Source organism: Theropithecus gelada, chromosome 4 (genome assembly GCF_003255815.1).
Source record: "Theropithecus gelada isolate Dixy chromosome 4, Tgel_1.0, whole genome shotgun sequence".
Classification (NCBI taxonomy): Eukaryota; Metazoa; Chordata; class Mammalia; order Primates; family Cercopithecidae; genus Theropithecus; species Theropithecus gelada.
In genome coordinates, this window is record NC_037671.1 from 147,297,575 (window position 1) to 147,312,829 (window position 15,255).

The 15,255-nt window shown below is 38.0% G+C and overlaps 1 protein-coding gene across 5 annotated transcripts in view; it reads left to right on the plus strand.

Moving 5' to 3' along the window:
• Nucleotides 1–15,255, plus strand: part of PKIB (cAMP-dependent protein kinase inhibitor beta) — a 248,067-nt gene that overhangs the window by 194,678 nt on the left and 38,134 nt on the right. For 4 of the 5 annotated variants that reach the window (XM_025381400.1, XM_025381403.1, XM_025381402.1 and 1 more), the window contains one exon: nt 5,019–5,084. The exons of the other annotated variant lie outside the window; for it this stretch is intronic. In XM_025381400.1, coding sequence (XP_025237185.1) covers nt 5,019–5,084 — 66 coding nt within the window. The remainder of the gene's footprint in view (nt 1–5,018; nt 5,085–15,255) is intronic. 5 annotated transcript variants of the gene reach the window in all.

Sequence of the window (15,255 nt, forward strand, 5' to 3'; positions counted from 1 at the left end):
CTATTTCCAAAACTTTTGCTAGATTTGCTATTTGCTCACCACCAATCCACCCATCACCCATTCTTTCTATAAGGAATCATGTGTTTTTGGTGGTGGTGGTGGTGGTGGTGGTGGTGGTGGTGGTTGTTAAACCTCATCAAACCTTTGCTCAGTGGCCCACAGCAAGAAGTCTCTGTTTCAATGTTCTTTATAATCTGGTCCTAGTATACCTGTTTCCAGCCGTCTCTCAACTTCTATCATTTCATTAATTTATTCATTTAGTATATGTATGTTGAGTACTTACTATGTGTCAGGCAGAGTCATTCATTCTCCTAAGCTAGTTCATTTGAATTGGTGGACAGAAAATATCCTCATGAATGCACATCCTTTTTAATGTCACCATTTCTGTGATGATTGTGCTCACCATTGTAATGCTTGAGAGGTTAAATGCATCCTCTTAAGAGCAGACTTTTAAAAGTAGGTCTTGGGCCGGGCGCGGTGGCTCAAGCCTGTAATCCCAGCACTTTGGGAGGCCGAGACGGGCGGATCACGAGGTCAGGAGATCGAGACCATCCTGGCTAACATGGTGAAACCCCGTCTCTACTAAAAAAAAAACACAAAAAACTAGCCGGGCGAGGTGGCGGGCGCCTGTAGTCCCAGCTACTCGGGAGGCTGAGGCAGGAGAATGGCGGGAACCCGGGAGGCGGAGCTTGCAGTGAGCTGAGATCCGGCCACAGCACTCCAGCCTGGGCGACAGAGCAAGACTCCGTCTCAAAAAATAAAAAAAATAAAAATAAAAATAAAAAATAAAAAATAAAAAAATAAAAGTAGGTCTTACAGTTGAAGTGGTTAATTTGCTTCACATAGTCAGATGATGTTCACTGGACACATTTTAGCTTTCAGGTTTTTATGTATTTTAGAACTATGCCTTGCTTTTAAAAACAAAACAAAAATTTAAAAGAATACTTATTGAAAGGGGCCGGGTGTGGTGGCTCATGCCTGTAATCCCAGCACTTTGGGAGGCCGAGGCGGTTGGATCATGAGGTCAGGAGATCGAGATCATTCTGGCCAACATGGTGAAACCTTGTCTCTACTAAAAATAAAAAAAATTAGCTGGGTATGGTGGTGGGCGCCTGTAATCCCAGCTACTCGGGAGGCTGAGGCAGGAGAATGGCTTGAACCCGGGAGGCGGAGGTTGCAGTGAGCCAAGGTCGCGCCACTGCACTCCAGCCTGATGACACAGCAAGACTGTCTCAAAAAAAAAAAGAATACTTATTGAAGTAGCTATAACTAGATTTAGTAGCTCATTGACATTGTAAAATAGTTCAGATGAAAGCATAGGTTAGGTCTTATCTCATGTGTTACGGTTGTCTAGTTGCTTATTTGTTCCCAAGCAACTTAACCTGATCCCCAATCTTACAGACTGAAGCATAAAAGCCTTTACCGGAACATGCCTTTAACTGGACTTTGTCCTCCAAACTACATTTCCTTCTCCCTCTACAGTCCTTGGTGTTTTGAGACAGAAATTTGCATAATGTAACTAACCTGACATGATTTTTATGTTTACAATTCATTTTTCTGAGAAGTCACTGAACCAGGTGAGATACATGAGACTGAGTTATACAAGTTCAGGGTTAAAGCTGTATTTAAAATTTTGATATTTTGATCATCATAAATCTTTGCATAAATTTTTATTTTTAAAATGTATGACATTTACATGGTATTCATCTTGATTTCTGAGCTTTTGGGCACCCCCTGAAATTTTGTGCTTGAGATCCAATAGATTCTTCTCCTTTGTGCATATTATTTGCATGTTACCATGGCTAGCTGCTTGAGTAATTAAAACTCAAGTTAGAAAAGATATATTTGGAAGAAAAAATAAGTATTTATTATTTTACCAAACCCTAGTACCAAAAATTACCTTAAATCCTGTTAGTTAATTGTTTAAGTATTTATATTTACAACTGAAGTCAGCTTGGAACATGCAGAGAAACGAGTCCCTGCAAGCAAGTACTGATTGTCCATCAAAAAGGAGAATGGACAAGCACCAAGATTAATCTTTTTAGCTACGGTATTGTATCTTTCTTGAAATGGCTGCTCTTGTTCCATCTCCAGCCTGGTAGCCTCATCTCTAAAGTGGCAGTGTAGACATGTAGTTTTCCCTGAGAAGGAGAGGAGTAGGGAGGGGGAGTGAGTATAGCATGAGACCTTGAAGCCCGAGGTACCCAGAGCAGTACTGCTTGTATCTATCTTGAATGTAGGCCTTCTACTAAGGGGTTCATTTAAAAAGAAAATATTCCTCAGCTAAAAACAATAGTTTGAAAATGACTAAATGATATTCAAGATCTCTGCTAATTCTGAAAGTGCATGTGTTTCTACTGTGATAAATTTCTGCTGATTCACCCATACTTTGATCTGCTCCCTTTGTAAAGGGTATCAATACACCTTGATGAGTCCACTGGCTTTTTTTGGCTGTTGGTATGTCTTAGCTTCTATGTATATCACCAGGTTTTCTCTTGATTTAGTTGTAGTTTAAGGAGCGAGAATGCAGAAAGAATCAGACCTTGTGTGGTAGAACCATCATGCAAATTCTGCATCGTATGTTGAGGATCATGAAAAGCATATTAGAACATCTAATTATATCTATTTATATTTCATTGTAATGTCTGTTAATGTATTTAACATATATAATAATATAAGCAAATAAGTTATATTAGACTATTAGTATAGTAATATTTATAATTCATAGTATAAATATTCATATATAGGAGACAAGTACACACAAAAATTATTTTTGTATTTGTTAGGGGCATGCTACCTTTCTTAAAACCTTTCCAATAATTACCGCACTTTTGTTAGTAAAACGTTTGATAATTGATATTTTAAAGGATGAGTAGAGACTCTCATAGTCTCTTAACCTTTAGTATTTTTATGTTAAGCAGATCTTCATTAAATCTGAATTTTTATGGACATTAGTAATAAAAAATATGGATGAAATATTTTCAAAGTCCACCACATAGGTACATTTGTATGTAAAATAAACTAGAAAGAAGTGGAGAGGGAAAAACATAACTATTTCACTCATTTTTTTTATTTTGGTTGTATTGCAATAGACAGGGATAGGTGGAATTCTGTAAAATAAAAAGAATTTAATCATGGGAAGGTTATAAAATTATAGGGATATTTTAAACATGCATTTTAAAAATGCAAATAGCAATGTTTAGTTTTATCTAAAAGACTTTAAACCAGATTCCTATTTATAATTTCTATCAGATCTTTGCCAAGGGCTGTGTCCAAATGGTTGAAAACGTTAAGACTACAAAATTTTGTTTTCTTAATCATGTCTTTTACAGGTGCATATTTACATTACATTATATACATTTTGAAGTTTACAAATTTTTATCTTTTTACTACTTCCTGTATCATCATTTCTTCATTTATTTCTCATTTCCTCTTCTCAGTTCCTTATATTTGGTCTGGATATATAGGACTCATTGAAGGAAAAAGTCCCAGACAAAGAGTGAGAGAAAGAGCAAATATCATTTGAGAAACTGAGTATGGGAACAAGGTTAAAATGATGTCTGCTTTTAATTTTAAAATTCTTCCAGGGTGATAAAATATGCATTCAGGCAGCTCCAAGTCTGAAAAACACCTAATGCACCTTGACATGCAACAGATATTTATTGCACTCCTCCTACCATCTGTGAAACACTGTGCTGGGGACAAGACAAATGAGTCACAGTCCATGCCCTCAAAAGGTTTAAAAAAATATGTTTGCAGCAGGAAGGCAGACACTAGACCGAAATGTGTAATGCCTGTGATAAGCACAAAGACAGATATATATCAGGGTGTTTTCGAGCACGTAGGAGGAACCTGCCTAGACTGAGGAAGGCATAGAAGGCTCTGGAAAGGATTGCCCAAGTTGACCCAGAATAGATGAAGAAGGTATACTAGCAAGGGGATGAGGAAGAGACTGAGGGCAAATAAACTTAGCCATAGGAGTGACAGAAATAAAGCACAGGATTCTACTGGTGGAGTGTGATTGTGGAGCTTTAGGATTGGTGCAGGTTCAGCATGGGTGAAAAGGAAGGAAAAGTAGCGTGGGGCTAGTTCTTGGAGGGCACCATGTACCATGTGAAGGGATTTGGACTTGATATTATAGGTGATAGGCAGACTAATAAGGGTTAATTATAGAATAATCATGACTATATTTGCTTTGAAATAATTCTGACACCTGTGTAAAGAATGGATTTGCAGGAAGCAAGAATGCATACAAGAAAATCATTAGGATGTTGTTGCCACAGTCCAGGAAGAGTGAATGGTAGGCTGAATGAAGGCACTAAGAGTGTGGTGAAGGGAATTTGCAAAGTGCCTTATTGCTATGAGTGGCTAATGTGTGTACCAATGGTTCATACTCCCATTATTTTTCACCCTTCTTATGCCAGATGCTAAGTCCTCAAATATAAGGCCTATTCTGTGAATAGGAATTATATATAGGTAGTTCACTTTGATTTCCAAGAGCAATATGGTTCGATTTCTTTGACATGATCCTTATGTGGGTACTGGGAATATTGGTACAATGCCTTAGAACACTTATGAAGGGTGCAGAAGATTCTCTACAATTATGTTCTCAAAGTTTGATGTGTTTCTACAAACTTCCAAAGGTGATATCATGCCAAATATTGTCCTACAATCATTTTTATGTGGCTATAAATGTTTCCTGTAATGATCAGTTGTTTTTACATGACGATTTCTCAACTGGACAGTGATCCCTAACAGCATCAATGCAGCAATCATCCACTGATAATCCTGGGAACTAGTAACTGTTATTTGAAATAAGGTCCTTTTGACTTTTAATAGAAAATTTTATGATTGAATTAGAGGTTCGGCTTTTCTCAAGAAAGTCGGGCAAGTCGTGATGCTAACCAGTTTTAACTAAATATTTTAAAAAGCCAAAAGTAATTAAAATTTGATTAATTAACTGAATTGCCACCTTTTCTGGCTTTTCATCTTTTTTTTTTTTTTTTTTTAATTTGCAGGAAAGAAAGTGTATCAGAATTTTTAAACCTGTCTCAGAAATAACAACATATTTTAATCAGAGATTTGTAAGTATCCTTTTCTTTATTTAGGAAATTATATATTGATTTTGTGAAAGAAATGGCTCCTACCATAAAACACTTGACAGGAAACGGATATTTAGTCTGAAGTGTCATGTAAAATTTGATGAGAGTAATGCATATGCAAAACTGTACCACTCCTCAAACAACAAAATAAATAAACCAAAGCCTCAATTAGAAAACCTTCACCAAGTCCATCTGCAGCTCATAAATATTTGGTTTATTCTTTGGACATTTCTCTTTGACGATATCTTTTTCATTATCATTTTTCCTTTTGTGAAAATACATGTGTGTCCACATATTTTAGAGAGTTTGTCACATCAATGAGAAGGAAGAGAAAAAGTTAGGTCCAAAGGAAAGGGAAGATATAGTATTCTGTTAAAGTTAATATAGCTTTTCTATGACGATTTTTGGTGAAATTTTTTAAAAAATCAAAGCTAGGTCTTCTAATACTAAGGTCCATACAGTTTCATCATAGTTATGAAAGACCTATTATTGTCCTATAACCAAAACTGATCAACTCAAGAATGAGGAATCTGGGAGACTTTTTCTGTTTTAATTTACCAGAGTTCAAGATAAGCACACATTTTCACAAATATTTTATTAAATAAATTTAGAAGAACCAGTAAGTGAAAAAAAAGTTTTATTCCCTGAAAACAAAAATCATGTCTAATGAAGTTTTATTATAGCACTAAAGCAAATCACCAGCATATTGAATTTAAGAACACAGAGTTGATAGTGTAAAGCACACTTTATTTATATTATTATTACATTGTAATACATAATGAAATAATTATACAATTCATCGTAATGTATGTAGTATCAGTGGGAGCCCTGAGCTTGTTTTCCTGCAACTAGATGGTCCCATCTCAGGTGATGGGAAACAGTGACAGATCATCAGGCATTAGATTCTCATAAGAAGTATACAACCTAGATCCCTCGCATGCAGAGTTCACAATAGGGCTCATGCTCCTATGAGAATCTAATGCTGCCACTGGTCTGACAGGAGGCGGAGCTCAAGTGGTTATGTGAGTGATGTGGTGTGGCTGGAAATACAGATGAAGCTTTGCTTGCTCACCTGTCACTCACCTCCTGCTGTGCGGCCCAGTTCCGAACAGGCCATGGATTGGTACCCAGCCCATGGCCCAAGTGTAAAGAAGATCAGTAAAGCAAAGTCATGCAACTAAGGTCTGGAGCTGAGTAGGCTCCTCACTAGCTGTATGAGATCTTGAACAGCATAATTCTGGGCTTCTCAACTATAAATATTTGTGTTTGAGGGTTGTTGACTAAAATGATGACTACCTTAGATCATTTTATGATTCCAGGATATCACTGAAACATTGCTGCTTAGTAGTTAACAGTCACTTTATCTTGGTTAATCTATTATTATATGACATTAACATTTGCGTTGTAGTTAATAACACTGACCGACAGGTAGTGAAATATAATTCTATCTTGCTTCATTGGATAAGACCTCAGCAATTGTTTAATGAAAAGGTGTATTAAATGTTTAATTACACATTTTGCAGCAATATAGGCTGTTTCATAGCTGTGTGGCATTAATTTTCAGTTTCATTATATACATTTATTAATCTTGTGATTCCAGGTAAGTTGCCTGAACTTCCTAACACTTCAGTTTGTCAGTAAAATGAGGGTAACAATTCTGATATCACAGGATTGTCTTGGAGCTTAAATGAAATGAAAAATACAATATAAATATTCCCGATGACATTAACCTATACTGTAACCGTGATTGCCTATCTTTACTACATTGTTTTATAGATCCTGAGGTTTTGTCCTTGTAAAGATTTCATTTGTAAGTGTATAAATGCTAAGTTATGGATGATATTGGTATTTATAAAGTCACTGGAAGAATTACTATAATGCAGATTGTTGGCCACACTTCCAGCTATTAACAAGTATCTTTCATAATTCTTATGAAAGTAATTCATAAGCTAATCTTTGGGAAATACAAATTTTTCCTTTAAAAATGATCCCCAAATCAAAATTGAAGGGGAACTTTGTAAAAAAATACACATTTCTAGGGTTTTATCTTGGAGATCCTGATTTAGCAGCACGTCCGAAGCAAGGCCTAGGAACTTGTTTTTTTAAAACAACTGCCTAGTTGATTATAATACTTTGAAAACTCCTGCTTTACAACCTCACTGCATCACTATCTTTTGGTTGAAGAAGGTTTTGGCTGTGCTGCTTACCATATATGGATGAGGGGATGTGGTCAGGCTTGTGTGCTTCTGCTAGTGCAGATCAAGTAAAGAATGAAAAGGATGAGTTTGGGTGTCTGCAGTGCATACATTGAGATTGACTGTTTTCTCAACCTTGGCTATGTAGCTGCTTTAAGTAAATCGTATGTCAAGCCCATAAATTGCAGATTTCCTGAACCAGAAAAGGCTGTTGGAGATCATCTAGTTCAAACCGCTTATTTTGCGAAGGAGGGAATTAAACTCAGAGATTTGCCCAAGGCCCCAGGAGAAGACCAGGACTAACAGTTGAATTCTTGCCCCAAGCTTGGTTTCATTTCTATCACAATTGAATGAAGGAGGGAATTAAACTCAGAGATTTGCCCAAGGCCCCAGGAGAAGACCAGAAGTAACAGTTGAATTCTTGCCCCAAGCTTGGTTTTATTTCTATCACAATTGAATGACTCTAATTCTGCCAGGAACCTGTAATACTTGTGAAACCAGCTTTTCTTTCTTTCTTTCTTTTTTTCTTTCTTTTTTTTTTTTAAATGGAGTCTCTCTCTGTCGCCCAGGCTGGAGTGCAGTGGCCTCATCTGGCTCACTGCAAGCTCCACCTCCCAGGTTCAAGCCATTCTCCTGCCTCAGTCTCCCGAGTGACTGGGACTACAGGCACCCGCCACCACGCCTGGCTAATTTTTTGTAGAGATGGGGTTTCACTGTGTCAGCCAGGGTGGTCTCGTTTTCCTGACCTCATGATCCGCCCACCTTGGCCTCTCAAAGTGCTGGGATTATAGGCGTGAGTGAAACCAGCTTTTCTAGCGCTGACTTCGGGCTTCCAGAGCAGGCATAGAAAGTGCTCTTAAGTGTCCAGCTTTGTGAAAGTAAGAGCGTCTTCCTTCCCAACTCCAGTTCTCTGTCCTAAGTGAAAAAAGGCAGGAGGGTCACTGAGGGATTGCTGGTACTCACCTGGACAGGACATCTATTCCTATAGTTGCACCATTTTCTTTACTGCCTTCTTGGTCTTTATGTTAGTCAGAGCCAGGCCTTATCTTAAACTCTGTATCTCCAGAAGGGAGAGCCATCATCTTAGTTTCTCCCCCGCCCCTTTTTTTTAATACTTGCATCCTTTTTTTTTTTTTTTTTTTGTGGCATGTCTTTACTTGCCCTAATCTGGACATTTTTCAGCTCTGGAGTGCAATTAAGTTCAACAAATACTCAGTGCTTCTCTGTCCCAAGAGCAGTCCTGGGTACCAGAGATGTAAAATGAATCCAATATAGTCCTAGTTTCAAAAGCATTCACAACATCATGAGAAAGGAGGTAAGTCTGAAAACTGTTGCAGGAATGTTTGCAAGTGCCACAAGAGCACTGAAGCCATGACTTCCACTTACTAGGAGAGTCAAAGAAGGCTTTGGAGAGGAGGTGACGCTGGTCTGTTTTAGGCGCAAAACCATAACCCACAATATAAATGTACAACATTTTGAAACCACGTGAAAATAATGTATCTAAGTCTTAATGAAGACAGCAAATGCAATGCAGATAGATAAGGCTGGTGTCAGCATGATAGAGGAAGAGGGACACTGCAACACGTGGCAGGAGGCCTGTGTCTTCTGACACCACCGCCTCCAACCTGTGTGACTCTCGGCGATCCAGTCAGACTCCCTACAGGCAATCCTACATATTTAGGATACCATCAAGTGAAAAAAAAAAGTGCATCCCAAACAAGGTATTATCTGTGCCAAAACTTCAGTTTTCAGTAGTTGTTGCCCAAGTGAAGAGAAGCCTTGGATGAAGAGCATTCCAGCCAGGAGGAAGCACAAACGTGCAGTGGCCTGTGTTTGGAGGTGAAAGGGAGTGTGTCTGAGAGTTACAAGTCCTGAATGGAGGGTAGTTTCTTTCAAGTGCTGGACCAGAGGGGAGCAGAGGAGCAGCAAGAGAGAAGCCTGGGAAGTAAGCAGAGTGTATTTCGTGAAGTATGTTACAGGTTATATGAAGAAATTGTGTGAGCTTTTCGTGATGTAAGGGGACGACTGAAGAACTAAGATGGTAAGATTTGCTTGGCTGGTGTCAAGAATGGATGAGAGGGCAGCAAAACTGGGGCAGGAAACTCAGTGAAGAGGATCATCTAAGTTAGAGAGGCTGGTGTTGTTGGGTCGTGAAAGAGGATGAGAAAAGCAGTCCATCCACAGATTTTAAGACCTTTTTAGAGACTAGAGTTTATATGACTTGATCATGGAGGGTGAGGGAAACGCATGTCTCCTGGGTTTCTAGGGGATGTACAGTGGTGTTCACTTGCAGGAAAATCCAGTAGGAGGAACACGATTCAAAAGAAAGGTGGTATTTCTAAGCCGAAGTGATGAGATCAGCTGATTTGTCCTGTGGCTCTTCAATATTAACTTGCCTTCCACATGCTGAGAGAATCACGTACATTGTCACACCTCATCATCTCAGTTGTGAGAGGTATTCTTTTGTGAACTCCAAAGAGGTGGCAGCTGAGGCTTCAAGAGCCAAAGTGCCTTGTATAAGGTCCCTTAGATAATAGGCAGAGGAGCCAAAAGTTCAGAACGGATTCTAAACCAAACCACATGTACCTTCTATTATATCGCTCTGCTTTCTTTTTTCCTTTGACACATATAATTCTGTAAAAATAGGTCAATTGTGGAACACAAATAACTTGGGACTTTATGGATTGTTAAATAGAACATATAAACTCTACTTTCTATAGAAGGTTTGCTGAAAAATCAATTCACAAAGGCTCATTAATTGGAGAAAAGGCACACAAATTTATTTAACATGAATACACAGGAGCCTTCAGAATGAAGACCCCAAGATACAGGGGCAATTTTCCATTTTTACGCTTAGGTTCAAAAAAGGATGGACTCCCGTACAGAAATATGATTAGACAAAACTGGTATGATCTCATGCTAATAGTCTGACTGGGGAAATCCAGCAAGGTCTGTCAGTCTAGATTCTTCTGGGCTGCTCTGAGCATGCATTCTTTCCTTCTGGATTTGGGGCAGGACCCTCTCTGAAATGGAGGGGTTCTTCAGACCTATGGTTGAATGAGTTAGATAATTTGTTTATGGACAGTTTTTACACAGAAAGGGAGAGGGAAGATTAGAGTCACATTTTTAGGTTTTATGGCTGGCTTTGGAAAAACAGGGATTCTGATTTCTGCGATCTGCCTTGGGAAAGAGGGATTCTAGTTTTTATGACAAGCCTCAGGGGAGAATGGGACTGCCAGACAGGAAGGCAGGCCAAGATCAAAGAAAAACTTTTGCTTCTGAGGCTGCTTCTGAAGTTTTCACTTTGAGGCATTGCTTTCTGAACTCCAACATGTCTGAGTTCCCACCATCCCTCACTTGAAACACTGCAATTGCTCCTCACTCATCTCTTGAACCTATTTTTCCTCTTTTCCAATCTATTCCGTTTGCTGTAGCCAAAATGAACCCTTTAAAATTCAGTTTTGATTGTCATACTATCACTTAAAATCCTTCAATGACCTCCTGTCACTGTTAGGATAGAATAGATTCTTAGTATGTCTAAATGCTGTGGCCCCTACTAACTGACCCACTTCATCTTGTGTCTGTCTTTCCCTCATCCCTTTGCTCTGGCCACACTGACCTTCCTTCAGTTCCTAAAATGTGCTCGTCTCTCCTGCATGAAATACTCTTTTCCTACTTCAATACCAGTTAACTACATTTCTTCCTTTATACAGTTCATACTATCAATGAGCCAAGTCCTGATACACTCACATAAAACCTTGTAATTTTTTTTTTTTTATCTAAGAATTACCACATTTTGGAATTATATATGGATTGGTGTTAATAGTTTTTATAATTTTTTTCTCATCCATTGGAGTCCGTTAAAACAATTATAAAACTGTTTGGGCAGGCATATAATTGACACTCAACAGATATTTTTCAAATGAATTACTACATTCATAAGTGAATAAAAATGACTTTGGATTAGCTAATTTATATTTGATCATTTGTTTGGGAAATTACTTTTTAGAATTCAGAAAAAGAACATTTCTTTTACACCTATAAAATAAACTGAGTTTTGCTCATATACAATATTGTTTTATAATACTTCAATGATATAATATTTCCCCTGGTATTATATTGTAATTGCATTTCTCCTTCTGAAGTCAATTTTCTTTTGCTCAATAAATGAAGATGATTCAAACAGCAAAAGGATAATTACCTAATTGACATTTTTTGGATTAACTAATTAAGAAAAAACAATTAAAACTTGGAAATGGCAACTATAAAGATCAATATATCACCATTCAGTGTACCAAGGAAAGAGAAAAGTATGTCATAATTTACTTTAAATGTCACAACTTTATTGCACTTGCTAATTAAATGATGCTTTTCCATCTCAGTCACATTGAAAATGATTTAGAATTTTTGGGAGTGATACTTAATTGTTCCCTCAAGAATGATTTTCTACCATGTGACTATGCACCATGTAACTAATGAGGCTTGGATATGGCTTAGGAAAGGATGCACTAATGTGTCAGCCTACAGCCCTCAAGTGGTGATGTGCTATCAGTGCCCAATATTCGCTCCAGAACTCAGGACTGAACAACTGATTGAACTGTGGGATAGAGTCTAGCGTGAGAAATTTCTACATCCTATTTTCCAGATATATTGCTGAGGCCCTCTGGGATTGTCTTCTGCATGTAGACAATCATAGTTATCTAGCCTTTCAATATCTATGAACCACCTGAGAAATAGATTAGAAGGGCACTAAGTTTTTTGTTTTTTGTTTTTTTGTTTGTTTGTTTTTTTAGCTCAAATAGTCTATAATTCTAAATAGAAGAAGTGGGGAGTTAAAGATAGGTGGAGGAAGGCTTATGAGTTAGACAGTAAAATTATACTTGTTACAGGACACGGTTGTGTCAGGGGGCTGGCCAGTAGGGTCATGATTTATGATACAATTCCATGTTTGCCAACGTGGGGGTCCTGGTCTCCTAGGATTCTATAGAATTATTAGAGGAGTCCACAAAGCCATGTGTCTGTGTCTAAATAAATACTGTCACATTAATGCTACCATTATCTAAATGTACATGATTTTTTTTATAAAGAATAATTTATGTAAAGTATTTAATTAACAAAAATGCTTTTTTGTCTGTTACATATATTCTGAATCAGCAGATTATCTAAAAACTGTAGGTTTTTTAAACTTGAGGGGTTATTTTGCCATAAAACCTCAATAAATATAGTTGTAACTTTTATACTGCGGGATGTACCATATTTTTTAGTATTACCCATACAGAGTGTTTCTGACAATCCTCAGATTCTATGAATCTATCCTGGGTGCTGCCCATCACCTCTCGTCTGCTGCTCTGGTCTCTCTGCTCTCTTCCAAAGACAAACTTCTGCTGTCTTCCAAAGCTTCTTGAGCCCGCTACAGTTTTCTCTGGTCTATATCCTCCTGGGATTGTTCTCAGCAATTTTACTTTATTGTCCAAAGCAGAGACATTACTAGGATGACTGTGGTTCATAGTAAACTTTACCAAAGCCTTGAGGATAACATGAGAGAATTGTAGTGCAGAAATGGGAAACCTGGAACTGGTTATTCAACATCATTACTAGAGTTCATTAGTTGGGCCCATTCACAGGGGTCCTCAGTTGACTGGCTCTTTTCTTATTTTGTAACCTGTTTCGGGTGTCTGCTCATCTCCCACAGGCAAGGTTGACTTAATTATGTCCTGCCTCCCTGGAATCGAGTCAGTAGTTCTCTCTGCACATAAATAAATCAGTACACATTATGATTATTAAAATTTGGCAATTATGGAATTCAAAGCCTATATTGGGCTGTTCTTACATTGTTGTAAATACCTGAGAATGGATAATTTATTTAAAAAAGAGATTTAATTGGCTCACAGTTCTACAGACTATACAGGAAGCATGGTGCTGGCATCTGCTTGGCTTCTAAAGAGGCCTCAGGAAGCTTCCAATCATGGTAGAAGGCAAAGGAGGAACAGTCATGTCACATGGCAAAAGGATGAGCAAGTGAGAGAGAGTTGGGGGGGTAGGTGCCACACTCCTAAATGACCAGATCTTGAGGGAACTCACTATTAGGAAGAGAGAACCAAGCCATAAGGAATTCACCCCCCATGATCCAAACACCTTCCACCAGGCCCTGCCTCTAGCATTGAAGATTCAACATGAGATTTCGGTGGGGACAAATATCCAAATTATGTCAGAACTCAATGAGTACAACTTTGAAATCACATCAATAAGGAACTTTTATCATTCAGAATATTATTGTTCCAAAGTAGAATTCTCGTTTAACCAAGTCTCCTCTACCCCAACAATCTAACCCCAAGCAAGATGGCTTTACCAATGTAGTAAATAAGTTTTTTTCATAAAGCCTTAAAAGAACACAGACTGACTTCTAAGTAAGACTCAAGGGCAAGAAATGTACGTCTTTCCCTAATAGATCTTACAATCAGAAACTTTCCCCTAAACTAACAATAAGACTATTATATGATCCAGCCATCACACTTCTAGATATTTATTCCAAAGAATTTAAATCAAGATTTTATTTATTTATTTATTTATTTATTTATTTATTTATTTATTTATTTTTTGAGACGGAGTCTCGCTCTGTCGCCCGGGCTGGAGTGCAGTGGCCAGATCTCAGCTCACTGCAAGCTCCGCCTCCCGGGTTTACGCCATTCTCCTGCCTCGGCCTCCCGAGTAGCTGGGATTACAGGCGCCCGCCAACTCACCCGGCTAGTTTTTTTTTGTATTTTTTAGTAGAGATGGGGTTTCACCGTGTTAGCCAGGGTGGTCTCGATCTCCTGACCTCGTGATCCACCCATCTCGGCCTCCCAAAGTGCTGGGATTACAGGCTTGAGCCACCGCGCCCAGCCTAAATCAAGATTTTAAAGAGATATTAGCACTCCCTTGTTCATTACAGCACTATTCACAGCTGTCAAAATGTGGAAACACCCAATTGTTCATCAATAGATGATTGGAAAAAGAAAATGTGGTATATTTATACCTTTAAAAAGAAGGCAATTCTATTGAGTATGACAATGTGGATAAACCTTGAAGTGAAATAAGCCAGTCACAGAAAGACAAATGCTGCATGAGCTCACTTACGTGAAGCATTTTAAATATTCAAATTTGTAGAAGCCAAGAGTGGAACGATAGTGGTTGCCAGGAGATGGCAGAACAAGGAAATGGGGAGTTACTAATCAATAGGCATAAAGTTTCAGTAAATCAAGATGAGTAAGCTTTACAGATCTGTTGTACAACATTGGACCTTGGTCAACAGTACTATATTCTATACTTAAAAATTTGCTAATCACCTAGATCTCATGTTAAGTGTTACTTTTATCACAATAAAATAAAATTTGGGAGGAGAAAAACCCTTTCCCCTAAGCACAATAAAGACCTAGGCCTCAAAGAAGGATATCAGAAAATCTACCTTTTTCTTCCACATCTCTCCCAAACAGAGGCTGGGCCTTTTACCTTTACAAATCACACCACCATGCCCACTAGTAATCTGATGTTAGAAACTGATGTTTATTCTTGAAAAAAATTATAGAAACCACCATTATCTTATAAGTTTGCCCTAGAAGTCCAATGACATGAGCTTTAGACTGGATTTTCAAATTGATCAGATGATCAGTCATACCAGCAATCTGGTCTCCTATACACATCTTTGAACACAGAGCTGCTTTTTTGTTTTTATTTTTGTTTTGTTTATTAATGAGCTGATGATTCAAGTTCCTTTTAGCTCCAAAATTCTCAGATATCTACAAATTACACATGGATTGCCACTTGTTTTGTTTTCCTCTTGACTGCCTTTAATAGCATTGATTAATTTGGCTTTGCATCAATTCTCTTAAGTTGTAAAACGAGAAAAAGAAACTTGATAAGGTACGCTTTAGTCAGGGTCAGATATACATGTGAATCTCTTATGCAAAATGTATGTTGCA